The sequence below is a fragment of the Doryrhamphus excisus genome, chromosome 18 (assembly GCF_030265055.1).
Source record: "Doryrhamphus excisus isolate RoL2022-K1 chromosome 18, RoL_Dexc_1.0, whole genome shotgun sequence".
NCBI classification, from domain to species: Eukaryota; Metazoa; Chordata; class Actinopteri; order Syngnathiformes; family Syngnathidae; genus Doryrhamphus; species Doryrhamphus excisus.
Genome location: NC_080483.1, coordinates 7,220,799 through 7,236,097, shown reverse-complemented (window position 1 = coordinate 7,236,097; position 15,299 = coordinate 7,220,799). Strand labels below are relative to the sequence as shown.

The window sequence follows — 15,299 nt, the reverse complement described above, 5'->3', positions numbered from 1 at the left end:
ACGGCACGGCAGTCAGCGGCGCTAATGAGCAATGTGCTAATATCAGACACATGCAGGACAAAAAGCAGCTTGTCCACTTGCTGTGTGTGCGTGTGTGTGCGCACACTCACACTTTTTCCATATGTTAAAGTAACACTGTATGCATCAGCACTTTGCAACACTTGTGTCAGATAGACTCTCATAACACATTCAGTGTGTGTGTGTGTGTCTGACAGTGGTGATGCTGACGCTGTAACTGACATTAATAAAAAAATAAATAAAAATCCTCCAGCCAGCACTCCTCTTTATGCTGGGGGAGGTCTCATCATCCAACACAAGACCAGACAAGTACTATGAGATCATATGTGCTTGCATTCACACTGTTATTTTTGTCACATGACCAAATGCTGCATTATAACACAAATATTTTGAACCAAATTTGATTCACTTGAAGACAAATGTGAACACTACATGGACCGAAGACCATGAAAGAAATGACAAATGTGTATGAGAAAATGCATTGGAGGTACCATATCTCTGTGATGCTGTGTTAGATGCTATACAGTCTAATAGCTCAGTCTAACCACTTCTCATATGGCCTTCCGTACACAGCCACTCACCTAGCACAATCAGAGTTTAGAGTAAGTGTTGTTGCAAATGATGCAAGTGAGTGTGTACTGCCCTGAAAGCCCCCATAAGAAGTTATTAGACTGAGCTATTGACTGTAAAATATAACCATAAGTGTAAACGCACCCATAAACGTTGTAGCCACTCTTTAGTTTTTCCACTTGCATTCAGAGTGTGTGTGTTTTTTTCTTACACTTTCAATATGCAAATGCCGGTGTGCATGTGTGTGTACTGAGACGTGCACAAGGTAGCCCAGCAGAGTGGCTGGGAGTGCTGTCACCAATTTGTTCCTCGCCGTAGGGGACATGCAGGGGATGGAGAGGCGATGGCAGTTCCCTGTCCTCCTCATGGCTAATGAGGCCTGCACTTCTTCCTCTCTCTGGTGTATATGTGTGTGTGTGTGTGTGTGTGTGTGTGTGTGTGTGTGTGTGTGTGTGTGTGTGTGTGTGTGATCAGTTGTAATCCATGGTGCAGAGCTGCCATCACTCCTATTCCTGAGAGTTGATGTCTGCCACCTTAGCACTTAGTTCTCCTTAAAACTTTTTCGTTGCTGAATTATTTACTGACACGCACATACACACAATATCTGCCATACATTGCACCAGCTGAGCATTTCACCTACATCATGTGACCCATCAATTGCACAATGTAGGTAAGGATTATGGATCTAAATAAACAGAAATTTGATCAGATATGTATAATATGTTACTCATGTTCACCATTTCTTGCTCTTGTAAAGGGTCTCCATTTAGGACATTAGGTCACAACAGTAATGGAGGGTCCCCCAATCAGGTGCATTTGTAGTTCAGGACCTCCCTCGTGTGGCCACAAACAGAACGTGCAGCTACAGTGAACGTGTACAATGTACCTGCATACATACAAAAACAAATACACAATAAATGATAAGTAACGTAATGTAACTCATATTACACAAGTATAATGATGAGCTAAAAGGCACGCCACACACAGAAATTAAACAAAGAAACCAAGCAAACATGACACTCACTAGAATAACCGTTAGTCATAGTTAGCTTAAATACTGCAATTAGCACCGATGAACAAGGGAGCCTAACTTTGTGAAAAGGGTGCCCAAACTACTCCACAGCTCCCACAATAAAGCCAAAAACTCACCTTTATGCATTCACGCACAGCATCAACCTGGTGATATGATGTATGAGGCGCAATAAAGCTCAGAGATCTATTAATTGTTCAACCGAAAAAACGTCCCGCACTGTGGTGCGTTTACTGACCCGCTGAACACCGTAGGACAAACGACACTCTAAGCCGAATATACAATGCAATGTAAATTATGGGCTTTCTAACAGTCACAATGTTTATGAAATTAATATTAATGCGTTTTCTGTATACTAAGTAATAGAATGTAATCTTAAATACTACCTGAGAACTAACACTGCACTCTAAGCTGAACATACAATGCAATGTAAATTATGGGCTTTCTAACAACCAGGCATCAATTAGAAGTAAGATTTTTTATTTCATTGTATAATTGTATTTGTTGCTCACTACAAAGGCCTCCATGTATAATATACTAAAACTACAAACATTGTTTTTTTATTTATTTATTTTATATACTGTAAAATACCCTGACAACACCAGGGCAGAGATCAATATTTCAGTAATGTTTTCAGTCTAGTTTAATGGATTAAGTTCTAAGACTTAAGTTCAGACTGCTGTTCAGTTTCTGCAGGAAATAATGTAGCGTAGACAGTAAACTGTGAATTGAGTCAGTTTGTCCACAGGAGGTACACATGCTGTGGCTGTGATGATACCATCGACCTCAAGATGAGCACATAGCCAATACACAAGCCCTGTAGACACACAGGTTGACAGCAACTGACATTTTGCAGCAGATTTGCAGCAAGTCTCCACCCTTCACTCTCAGACTCAGGAGCAGAAACCGTGATCCATGGATCATGGTTTCTGCTCCTATCCAGAGGAGAGATAGTGAATATATTGGTAGAAGGATGCCGCGTTTAGAGCTGCCAGGTAGGAGGCGTAGAGGAAGACCAAAGAGGAGGTTTATGGATGTAGTGAAGGAGGACATGAGGGTAGTTGGTGAGAGAGAGACAAATGCAGAAGACAGGCTTGGATGGAGGAGATTGATTTGCTGTGGCGACCCCTGAAGGAAAAAACCCAAAGAGAAAGAAGTTGATATTGTTGTTGTACTTTTAAAATATGATTTATTGGGGTTCCAAATGCAACCAATATGCATTTTTATTGATAAAACACATCCGGATTTGAAGATTAGGACATGCAGTTCCAAAGAAAAGTCCAGAGCATGAAGGGGAAGGACTACTGCGTCATGACAGGAAGTAGTGCACATGAGGAATCTTCACTGCCTTAAAGAACAAGCAATGCTAAAACTAAAACATCCCTGATTGTGCATCAAATTCAACAAGTCCAAATACATTTGTACTGCATTTGTTTATCCTTCAGTATTTTTCCCCTAAAATCACACAACAGCAGTTGTGAAGGCAAATGTCGGAGGACACTTTTAAATATGGCTGGATGCTGGAATACAGCAAAGTCGTCAGGGTGCAGAGGTGGGTGGTTTGAAGAGCCCCGTCCTTCTGAAGTAACGCACGATGAGCGGCACGGACACCAGGGTGATGCTGATGCGAACGGGAGCAAAGAGTTTGTGGACGGCGTAGGCCAGGACGAAAGTACTGGTCCCCGCTGCCATCTTGGACTGAATGATGGCCTCGCTGAAGCCCACTTTGCTCAGCACGGCTGCCATGTCGATCCCGCTGGTTGGAGACAGACAAAGTCATTAGATGGAGGTCCTGCTTATGCCCACCTGAGAGAACCAAGCTGTCGGGGATGTCAAGATCAAGTATTCTGCACTCTGCAAGCTTTAATCAGCTAAACACAAGGCTGGGAAGTCCTCACATAGTGATAATGCTCTGTGGTTGCGGGCGACAGTTGAAGGGTGATAATCAGCTGTATAAGGAACGCCGCCTGCTGCTAATCTCCACTAAATCTCTCTGGTATTCAAGCTGCTGGCACGCCGCCTCTCACTCGTCTGCCAGACCCAAGACATGCTGAACGCTTGACTCTTTGCACCGCCTTTATCACATGAAAATGTCCATGAAACACAAAGATTGGATTTTCAGCATGTCTCCTCAGAGACGCAGGGTGAGAAAACAAGCTCATGTTTTATGATGATAGTCTTCATTGCAGCTATAAAGACTGAGGGGAGCTTTTTAAAGATACATGCCTCTGCTGCCAGTTTTTCATAGCTACACCACACTCCCACGGCATTTCTTCACTGATATGGCCACGATAACTACATACTTTCTACTGCTATATAAATACCGTTGCTCCCATTACCGCCTCTATTCAGTTAACCACAGTCTCACATAGCCGGTGATCTTGACTACATAAACACATAACCACCACAATTTGTAATTATTGGCCAGGTTAATGGCAGTTAATGCCCCGTCATCTTTATGGTTTAGTTGATACTAATCACTAAGAGCAAAGCAAAGTGTGTGGCCTGAAAAAAAAAAAAAAAAAAAAAAAAATATATATATATATATATATATATATATATATATATAGACACCTGTAACATTTTTATTTTGAATTAGGGATGTCAAATAAATAAAATTGTTAGATTAATGTTCAGATTAATCAGGTTTTCAAATAATTAATCATGATTAATCATCATTTGCAACTATGTGTGAAATACACTCATTTTTACTGTATTTCACTGAAAGAAAAATAAATGACAGGATTACATATATATATATTTGCATGTATTAATAGCTCCAAAGTAACCAAACATTGAGATTAAGGTGAAAGAAAGCACACACCTCTAAAGTTCAAAGACGTCATTTAAGTTGAATTCATGTTTTGAGTGTATTTTCCGGGGTTTCAGGGCTATTTCCGGGCTATTTTCAAGGATTTCAGATAAAAAGGTTTGGACATCCCTTAATTAGAGTATTTACAGTAACTTTTTGGGCCACAATCAAAGAAAACAACTGCAGTCAGCTGCTTAGCTACCTGGATATGAGGAGGTAGAACATTCCCAGAGACATGAGGGACATCCCGATGTGAAAGGAAACGCCCACTGCTCCGTACTCTTTAAAGACTTTTTTTAGCTGCTGGGTCTTGTTAGGTTTATCTCCATCTGGCTCGGACTCCGCGGGGGCTTTTCCTGCAGACCAAGGAGTTGAGGGGTCTGTTTTTTGGTCCTGGGTGAGATGAAATGAAACACAACAATCAATCACATGGAAGGTGAAGTTGCACGAATACACAAAAAGTCTGGTCTGCAGCTGCTTTCTTGTACTACGTTGGCCCAAGCCTTCAGAATGACTTTGGAGCTTGGCAGCGTCCTCTTAGCCTGTCAACATAGAACAATAGTGTATGTGTGTGGGAGCTGGCTGCTTTGGAGAAGCGAGTGAGGACTGACTTAAAACAAAGACAAGCAGGCGGCGGCAGGGGCAGCAGCAGCATTGGAGGTCATGTGAGTGTGAGTTACATCACAGAGGATGTATGGGAGGGGAACATTGAGACCTCTGTGACTGATAACTTCTTGGAAGCATGCATAGAAGCAAGAGTCATTGTGGCACACTAACACACACTCCCTTATACACACACACCTCGACACCACAGCCTTACATGTGACATTCAGACATGTCTGCCAACATACATGTAATACAGATATAAAGTTTTATAACTATAATACATTTGGCTAAAAGGTGACGTTACTGTTTAATGGCGGCCATGTATTTCACCATATGTTGCTAACACTTTACACACACGTGCTGGTAAGTCCCCTTAAGATGTGTGGCAAGCTCAACCACGTTGGGAAAACAACAATTTTAATATTGCAGTACATTGCTCGAGTTAAGATCCACGTATTAAAATTTCTGACTAAAAATGTAAGAACGGTTTAGAGCGGCACAACTCGTGTTCGTCGTTTAACAAAATGAATTTCACAACAAAAAACAACCGCAGCAGCCGAGGTCAAACCACTTCCGGGTGACGTCAGAAACGTCAACCTGCCATGCGCATTAAAGGTCTAATTAAAACCAGGTGTGCTCGAGCACGGGGGTCAGCGGTCATGCAAACAAACGTACACACCTGCCAATTTATGCATTTTTACAACAAAGTTATTGTTTAAATACCTCCGCAATGTTGTCACCGTCGGTGGTCTTTTTGGAGGCTGTGGATGAAGCTCGACTGGGCGCCATGGTGGATAAAAGCCGAGTGTTACCTGCTAGCAAAGCCACCGTGTCTGCTCGGCCTTCGTGTCGCCTCAACACCCTCGATAACCGGCCTCCAAGTTGATGCTGACCTATGGACTCGGCGCTAACACACACTCGCTGAAAAGGTTCCAAGTTGAAACCGTAGGAGTCCCGGTTGTGGCTGAGGTGAGTCGACGATGATTCCGGTTGTTGTCCCCCGAGGTGAGCTTGTGTTGAGGCGACACAGCAGCAACAGCTGGTCCGGTACCGCTGAGACGCGTGTGTCCTCGTTAACGTACAAGTGACGTTCTTCAGTGTTTGTGCTGTAAGCCGCCACTGTGCCAACAAACCGGGTGACGGGAGAATCACAGATGCCGTAAGCAAGAGCATGGCCGTCGATTGCGCTAGATATCCGATGATCCCGAATAAATAAATATTTTAAAAACGGTTATATATGAACGAGTGGCGGTGCGAACATGCTGTCAGTGTCCTCCTGGCTCCGAATTTAGCCGCGCAAGCGCAGACTGCAGCTTGTGTGTGTGTGAATGAAGCGGACAAAGACACTGACAGGAAAGCAATGTGCGTTCTTTCGAGCTGCCACTAGGGGAAGTTGAGTTGACAGATGGCCATATCATTAGGTACATCTACACAAACTACAATACCAGAGGTGGGAAGAGTACAAGTACAAGTTTATACTCTGAGTAAACTTGGTAAAAGTAGTAAAATTCTTATCCCCATGCATTTGCTTTGTTTTTGTCTGTTTGCACATATTATAGCTTTATTTCCTATTTATTAACATGGTTTTACAGCTACTTTCAACAACTTCCTTCTCATAACACCCTTTTCTCTGATGGTGTTTATCTACTGCAAGCAGATTGTAACCTGGCGGAGGAGGGAAAGCAACATTTGTCATCTTGTCGCCACATGTGTCTTAAAACCATAGCTCATTGGCTTACATTCAGCCTTTACATTCATTCATACAGTTGTTAATTGTTATCAAGAGTGGCCCACGAGAAGCTTGGGTGGGAGTTGCGATAAAGATGTGAAGGGGCGACGGCAGAGTTTGTCAGGAAGCCACAGAAATGATCACCATACCCTCTGACTTCTTCTCAGAAAAGCCATAAAAACGATGTGTGGGCTGACAAAATAATGCAATGGAGTATACCTTTACATCTGTTGTTACAAATAAGACTATGTAATACACATCTTACTACAGGCCATCACTGTAATTATTAGTAAATCAACTTAAATTGTATTGGTAATATCACAAACTACATTTTTGACTTCTTGGAAAAATTGTTACTCATTTAAAAGACTGGTGTCACACTTGATTCATGTTGATTGTGGACTATGAAAACCTGGAACTAATGCACAACAAACACACTTGTATGTTAAATATTTTAATCTACAGCCTATGTATCTTTTTTTTAATAAAACTTTTTATTTAAAAAATATATATTTTCAATTTATATATATATATCATATATTTTAATATATATTCATATTTAGTAAAAAAAAAAAAAGTATAAATACTAAAATTTAAAAAATCCAAAGGACATTTTATCCTATATTTTTGTCCTATTGATGATGGAATACATTTATTACACAGCTTGACAGTTTGATTTCTTTCAATGTAAATTTGTTGGTAAAACAATAAAATATGTGTCAATATGATGAGGTCTTTATGCATGGTAAATATCATTGTCCTCTGGGTTAACCGTAACTACGATGTGGCCCAAAGTGAAAAAGAGTTTCACAACCCTGTTTAACATTTTTAACCACTTGTAACATAATTAGTTTTGTCATCTTAAAGGCATTTATACTTTCAGTTTGCAGATTGTGATGGTGACGATGTGAGTGACATTGGCAGCGAAAACCAAGGGTAAGCAAGTACTGGTATCCTAAATTGTGCGTTTGTACATTTGTGCATTAGTAATGGGGTAATGTGGTGGAAACCAGTCATTCAGGTTTATTAACCCACTTTAAAAACAAAGACAAACATTTACAATGTTAGTAGCAGTTTCCTGTAGGGCTTTGTGTCGTAACCACCGCTCGTCTAGCTTTTCCTTGTTTGACTACTTTTTTTTTTTTTTTTTAGCACGCCCATAAAGTTGAGCTTTTATTCTTCTAAGTAGCGATTAATCAGGCCAGCAACATATTTTGCAATTTCATGTTATTTTTCCCCCCTCAAGTTTACATTTGTTGCATAGCTATAAAAGACCATGCAAATATGAATTCGGTTTGATTGGTACTTAACTTTATACCATAACTGCTTACCTCAAATGCCCATTTCCTGGACGCTGACCAGTCATGATACTTAAAATACACCTTCTCCCATTTTGTTAGAGGCAGCAGTGATTTGTTATTGCACAGTGGAGTAGTGGTTAGCATGTTGCCATCACAGTCACAGGTTGTGTTCATATGTTCGTTGGAACTTCTGTATGCAATCAGAGACTCTAAATTGTCCATAGGTGTGAAGGTAAGTTTGAATGGTTGTTTCTGTCCAGGGTATTCCCTACCTCTCCCCCGAAGACAGCTGGGTTGGGTTCCAGTGACAACCCTAGTGATGGCAAGCGGTACAGAAAATGGATGTATGTTTTGTTGTCGAAAAACGGGGTGTCTTCAATGGAGTCCCAAGAGACAGTGAAGCTCTGTTGTGCCTCTCAAATGGACATTATTTGCATGTTGGTGAATCCTTTGAGCTTGCCACTCACGTGTCATTTGCACTTTCCTCCATTAATGAGAACCTTCTTTTCATCCATTCTTCTTCTCGGTGGTCAGCGTCCAAACAGCTCCTGGCACTGAATGGTTTCCTGTCTTTACTCAGCCTTGCCCCTTTCTGTTTGCTTTCTGTGGCACTCATCCAGTCGGGCCACAAGCCAGCTGACCCACCATGACTCGGGACAGACCGGCCAATTCAGCAAAGTCCGAACAGCAGGAAACGGGAGTCTGGACCATGTGTTTGCTCTGCTTTGTCCTTCTTTCTGGGCCTGTTCCTCACTTTGCCTGGCACACGTTCAACATTTACTCAGCAAACATCAACTCAACACCGTCATGATCTCTTGATGGTGAACCTTCTCTGAACGTGATCGCAATGTTAGGCTGCATCAGCAAGGCCTCTCATAGTGTGCCATTGCTGCTGAGGTTCGATGTCATCTGTAACTTCTTCAATGATCCAGAGGGGTATGGAACCAAAAAGTCAAGTGGTAGACCCCAAAAAATGTCACCGGCCCTCAGCTGGCAAATCCCATTGGCTGTCCATCAAGACAGTGGACCATCCTCGTTCCTTTGCAAAATACAAGAGACCTGAAGTGTCTTAACACTCCAACACTCATTACTAATTCTTCATTGTGAGTTAATTGTCAGTACACACCCATTATCCAACTATGGCTGATGGCCATCCTCTTTTTGACCATCCTGTGTGTTCCTGTGATCTAAATCTAATTGAGAACATGTGGGAATGGATGACAGGAAGTTTACAAAAATGGACATGAATTCCAGACAGCGGATGTTCTCACTAGCCTCTTGGAAACACTGCATCTTTGAAGTGTTTTTGCCGCTGCAAGATGGCCATATTGGTGTCAGAAGTGCGATTACAGGGTTGGAACCACTCTCCTCTCCTAGAGGTTGAAGACTTAACCACATGCTTGCAGTCCAGAGCAGAAGTACTTGTTCCAAGTGAGGAAAGGGACCGAAAAGGATGGGCCGGCCTGAAAGAGTGGGCAAGTTAATATTACGTGTTGAATGTTATGTATGTTGTTATTCCATGTACTACTGGTAGCTCTTTGTATGTTTACCTGTTACTTCTCTTTTCTTTATGAAACCAAGACGATGGTTAGCGTTTTGTGAAGTCACAACAGTCACCAGCACCTCGAGGACCACGATGCGGGAGGAAATTACCCTGCAAGCCTCAATCGGGAGCCTTCACCCGGAGCGGCTCAAAGATGTTCACCTGCACCCTCCAGAGACCTTGTCAAATGCTTTGAGTGAGGCTGAATGGGTCAGGCACATCTTAAGCAAAATAATTGTATGGCTCCAGGCATTGGGTCAGCTGTGCAGACCTAGCGGACAGTGATAACGAAGACATGGTTCGCCAAGCCACCACCACCATGCACACAGGAGCCACTGCACCGAAACGGGCGCACAATAGTCATCTGGGGCAGACGAACGATGGCACTCCTCCATGCTCCCGACAACTAAATGGTGCAGTTTGCCGAAGACCAAGAATCGCATCCAGCCCAAAAAACAGTCCTTAGCTACAGCCAATATCCGGCCAAATAAGCCTGGTCCACAACTGCCATCCACCGAGACCAAAGTCATCAGTGAGCTGTACCGGCGGAGTTGTGTGGGCTTGGACACAGACCGGACATTTTCACTACCAAAGACAGAGATAAGATGCCCCCTTGCAACAATACCAGGTAAGTGCACCCATGGAGCGTGTGGCCGTCGATATCCTTGGCACAGAGCGAGGTAGCGGCATGTGCTGGTGGCAATGGACTGTGTTGTGAAGTGGCCACCACCATCACTGCACTCAGTGAATGAGATGTACAGCCGGTTTGGGTCGCCAGAAGAGCTGCACATTGACCGGGGGCGGAACTTGGAGGCCCGGGTCTTCAGCAGGCTATGCTTATGTCGGTGGTAGGATTGCTGTATAGTGTTCATGTCTTTATAGATTTATATCTGTATATACTAGAGCATTCACTTGTAAACATACCCTAAATTTTTGCACCTTTACCACTTCCCCAACTCAGAAGAGACCATGTAAGCTCGTCAAAATATACAATTTATTTGAAAAGTGTGACTGCCACCATCAATATTTTCCGGTAATTATAAAATCAGTAGTTCCTCTTTTATATTTGTATCCTTACAAACGTGCCAGTGAATGACAACTGACTTGTATCCCTTTGTGGCCACTTCCAATGATACTTTATAAACAAATGGGAGATCTGCTTGCGTTTTAATTCCAGCAGCTAGCACAGACAAGCTTAAGTGGACATCTGCTACTATCAGGTGGACTCATTGAACAAACAGAAAAAAACAAGTGTGAATAAGGACTAAACATGGACTTAACATGAACAATGACACTGACGCCTGAGCGGACTACACTGTGGGATTAGCAATACGGATCGTTATACAGTATCCTATGTTACTCAGTCAGGTTCCATTTATTTTCATTAGGACACAAATGGATGTGAATACAGTTCATGGGAACAGACGACCGGACACTAGTACAAACATTTACAAATAATTGACTCTGTACAAGGGCTTACAATGGATTATGACATTGAATTGTGTGTGAAAATCAGGAAGAAATAAAACCTTTTGACGGAAGACTCTTTGGCACTGGCGAGGAGATGAGGCAACTTATAGTTAAATATCAGGGCCAATGTGCTTAGCGGGTGTCCTTCATTGGGGCGACACGGTAACAGCACTTGGCTAACACTGTTGATCATAGTGATGGAATCACATGCTGCGAAGCACCGAGCTCTTCACTTAAATGTACTGACTTTCATATCAGAAGGTGCTTTCTCATCCTGTATCACAGTCACACGCCATCTGCAGCAATAAATAATGTAGGAGCCATTATGCTTTCTAATCATATAAATAAATGTACAGTCAACAAAGCTCTGTGTGGGTGGTGCATAAATAAAAATGTCAGTTGGAGGGCAGACACAAAAAAAAGGGACGGTGAGTGTCCAAGTACACTTCCTGAATGTGGTAATACTGTTTAGTTTTTTTTTTTTTTTTTAAATGGCATTCCTTCCCTTTTGATAATACACCAGATTAGCTTCATAGCTTTTTACTGAATTTGCTTTCTGACTTTTTTCATGTTGAAAAAGCACAATAATGTTTGAATGAAGTTCAATTGTGTACCTTGAGAATTCTTCCTCATCCATCTGCTGGATTCTTCATTTCAATACTGGTCCCTGTCTGTGTCACAGTCACACTTGCTCAAGTGAAGCGAACCACGCTAGAGTACACTTCCAAGCGGACCAAGACACATCTCTCAAGCAGTCTCGGTCTCCTTGTGTACATCCGGGTTCCTTTTTTACCTAACATGACAAGTGTGAACGTAGCCTTAGTGAGAATCCATTGATTGCGTTGCGACCCACTTCCATTCATCCATCTGTGCAAATGCTTGCTGTTCCATCGTTTCACATGACGAGGGCGCTATGACACACAGCAGCAGGTCCGCGACTTTGGCTGCTCCTCCTCTAGTGGCTGTTTCAGTTTGAGGAGGGGCGGGTCACCGCTGGCCGGTGTGTAGAAAACGGCATTGCCATTGGACGACACGAGGGGCATTCGGGGATCATCGGAGTTGGCTTTGGCATCGCTGAAGGAGTCTGTGGACCCGTTGCCGAGGTGACCATTGAATAAGGGATGGTTCAGCAGTTTGGCCGCCGCCCTCTGTTTTTTCAGCTCTGAAAGAGTTTGAGGTCTTTCGTGAGGCCACTTGTCACCCTGGCCTGGGGTGAGCGGCTGTGGTGGCACGCACGACGACGTGGAGATGAGGCCGTTCTGTTTGGTGCTGCCATCTTTGAGGATGGTGGGCTGCTTGGGCTGGTCGGGGAGTTCCACCGCTTCAACTGGCTTTACCTAGACATTGGGAAAAGTGATGTCATTAAATCAACCACGTTAGAGAGTATGGCCACAATTTGGTATTACCCGTGTTGTCATACAATAATGTCATACATGGAACAAACTTGTCTTTACCTTTTGGGACTCTATAATAACATTATTATTATTATAAGCATTGCTTGTTGATTCAGTCATCTTGGGTCACACAACCTCATGATACTAGTTGTTTTTATTGATAATGGCAGCGAAATAACCCAGCATGGGGCCAAATGAAGTCACCAGCACTTTAATAAAGAAGGCAGTAAGAGTCTATCATTCGTTCATTTGAAACCAACACCAAAAAAAGAGGGTTTTTTTTCAGATTTCGTTTTATTAAATCCAAACCCAAAAAATTTTTGCTTTTATGTAACACGATAATTGAATCAAACAAGATGGATGTTAAGTGAAAAATCTGCTGCTGGCTCCAAAATAGATTAGAATAGAAACCAGACAAGTTCTTTGAGAATAATGAAAAACGTCCAATTGAATAATACTTATATAATAATACTAATACAAATTAATACTACCTGACCAGATGGCTTCTAGAGAAAATGTCTGACACTTCATGCTAAAATGTTAGTTAAAATAGGAAACCACATATGCAAGGGCATCTCCTCCTGCGAGAGATGGCGATGCTGAAGGGCAGACTCACATGCCTAAACGCTCAAGGCTATTTGAATAAGGTGTGCAAGGAAAATGAAGTCAAACTAGACCCATTAGTCGCATATCATGAATTATCCATTGTCTGCTTCAGTGGACCTAATAGTGGACCCCAGTGTACTAATTAGTAGAACATATTCGGTGAGAGGATGCGAGGACTCACATGAAGCACATGGATGTTCTCCTGCTGATCAGACTCCTTCTCTTTCTCCTCTTTCTCCTCTTTGTCCTCCTCCCTCCCTCCTCTCCACACAATGGCCTCCGTCTCGTACTCCTTGCGGCACAGGTTGTGTCTGTCTGACAGGCTGGCTCGCCGTACTACCTTCCTGTGGACGCAGAGGAAGGATAAGTGAGATGACAAAGCAGGAAGGCAACATTACCACCAGGGTAGGTACTCTTCAGGATCTTTGACTAGCGCTTTTACTTTTGATCAGCTTATCAATAAAAACAGCAAAGCGCTCCTGTTATAAAGGAGCATGGAAAACAGTGCGGTGCTCCTCATAGAAGGAATTCCGACTTGAGTTTTTATGCTCTAGGTCCTCAAAAGAAAAACTGAATCAGCCAATCAAATGAAGAATTATTCATTTAAATTCATTTATTACATATATACGGATTATATGTTCAGAATTAGGCGGTGGGGTGAAGAGTGGTTAGCACGCAGGCCTCACAGCTAGGAGACCCGAGTTCAATTCCACCCTCGGCCATCTCTGTGTGGAGTTTGCATGTTCTCCCTGTGCATGCGTGGCTTTTCTCCGGGTACTCCGGTTTCCTCCCACATTCCAAAAACATGCTAGGTTAAATAGCGACTCCAAATTGTCCATAGGTATGAATGTGAGTGTGAATGGTTGTTTGTCTATATGTGCCCTGTGATTGGCTGGCCACCAGTCCAGGGTGTACCCCGCCTATTGCCCAAAGACAGCTGGGATAGGCTTGTGAGGATAAGCACTAGAAAATGAATGAATAAATGATTATTATAGCCTTTACACTCATGTAACCCAAAATAGTAGACATAAGAGGAAATAAGACATAAGAAACTAATAAGACATAATATTAGGGCAAGTATTTTCGTAATCGAGTATTCTAACAAATATTTATGTACTAAACAAATTTTGCTTCGGTAAAGAATAATTATTAATACACAAGAGAAAATCAGGTAATAATGTACAACCAATTGGTTTAAATTGAAATATGAATGTGAGTGTGTTTGTCTATATGTGCCCTGTGATTGGATGGCCATCAGTCCAGGGTGTACCCCGCCTCTTGCCCGAAGACAGCTGGGATAGGCTCCAGCACCCCCATGACGTTCGTGAGGATAGGCAGTAGAAAATGAATGAATGGTGTGAATGTTCATTATAATTTAAACTAAATAGAGGACTAGGGTTTTGATAAACAATGAAGTTTCAGCCACTAGCATTGTTAAAACGTCAGTTTCTGCTATGGATTATGAGGAATCCTGATAGTACTGACGTCTATCTTGGTGGAAACCCTTAAAACATCTCTTGACTCCCGTCACTCTGAATGCGTAGTAGCAGCTTGGCGGCCAGCAGGTGTCAGCACTCACCCACGACTGCCAGCACTGGATGTTCTCCGGCACAGGGAGGTCTTGTGTTTGAGCTGCGACTTCATGATGATATCATGTTTGTGCTTGAGGTCAAGCAGGATGGCTCGGAACTCCTCGTCCTCACACAAATCTGAAAATATGAAAGTGTGTGTCAGGCGAAAGCGGGCTTATGGACGTCCACGGGAAAATCAGATGTATAAATGCACAGTAAACTTCACTTTAAGTGTCCTGCATGCTGCTATAATGTGATTTATCAGATTTAGAGTTGAAAAAAGACACATTGAAGTTAATTTTGAGAAGCCAGTGGCTTCTAGGGTCTATATACCAATGGGGGTCTCCTCCAGGAAAGTCTTGGCATTGAGACTGGCTCCATGAGACACCAGTAGCTCAGCCAAGTGCATCTGAAAGAGAAGCATTACATTAATAACCAAAAGCGGTCGCTGCACCATTCTGCTTCCCGTTTCCGTCTATCTCACCTGACCCCAGCACGCTGCGGCATGCAGTGGCTGCCACCCATCCGAGTCCCTCAGATCCATGCGAGCGCCCCCTTCCAGCAGCAGCTCAGCGGCCTGCATGTAACCGTTTGCTGCTGCGATGTGCAGCTACAATGACACAAGGAACTTATTCACATATTTTTTTAC

The 15,299-nt window shown here is 42.8% G+C and overlaps 2 protein-coding genes across 2 annotated transcripts in view; both read right to left on the bottom strand.

Moving 5' to 3' along the window:
• Positions 1-2,325: 2,325 nt before the first annotated feature.
• fam210b (family with sequence similarity 210 member B) lies at positions 2,326-6,365 on the bottom strand. Its single transcript, XM_058054678.1, has 3 exons — positions 5,760-6,365; positions 4,633-4,823; positions 2,326-3,374 (listed from the first exon to the last, which is right to left on the bottom strand). The coding sequence occupies exons 1-3, from the start codon at positions 6,207-6,209 to the stop codon at positions 3,158-3,160; spliced, it is 858 nt and encodes a 285-aa protein (XP_057910661.1). The 5' UTR covers positions 6,210-6,365; the 3' UTR covers positions 2,326-3,157.
• A 4,163-nt stretch (positions 6,366-10,528) lies between these two features.
• The window catches only part of ppp1r16b (protein phosphatase 1, regulatory subunit 16B), a 117,101-nt gene continuing 112,330 nt past the window's right edge, over positions 10,529-15,299 (bottom strand). The window contains exons 7-11 of the mRNA XM_058054677.1: positions 15,135-15,260; positions 14,984-15,059; positions 14,659-14,788; positions 13,261-13,423; positions 10,529-12,416 (exon numbers count right to left, since the gene is read on the bottom strand). Of these exons, the coding sequence (XP_057910660.1) occupies positions 11,991-12,416; positions 13,261-13,423; positions 14,659-14,788; positions 14,984-15,059; positions 15,135-15,260 (921 nt within the window). The 3' untranslated portion in view covers positions 10,529-11,990. The remainder of the gene's footprint in view (positions 12,417-13,260; positions 13,424-14,658; positions 14,789-14,983; positions 15,060-15,134; positions 15,261-15,299) is intronic.

Bases quoted from the DNA above. Each gene is read 5' to 3' on its own strand.
- fam210b (XM_058054678.1), bottom strand. From the start codon at position 6,209: ATGCTCTTGCTTACGGCATCTGTGATTCTCCCGTCACCCGGTTTGTTG. The intron at 4,824-5,759 runs GTATTTAAACAA...CATCTCACCCAG, and splicing joins ACGGTGACAACATTGCGGAG to GACCAAAAAACAGACCCCTC. The intron at 3,375-4,632 runs GTAGCTAAGCAG...GTCTCCAACCAG, and splicing joins TTCTACCTCCTCATATCCAG to CGGGATCGACATGGCAGCCG.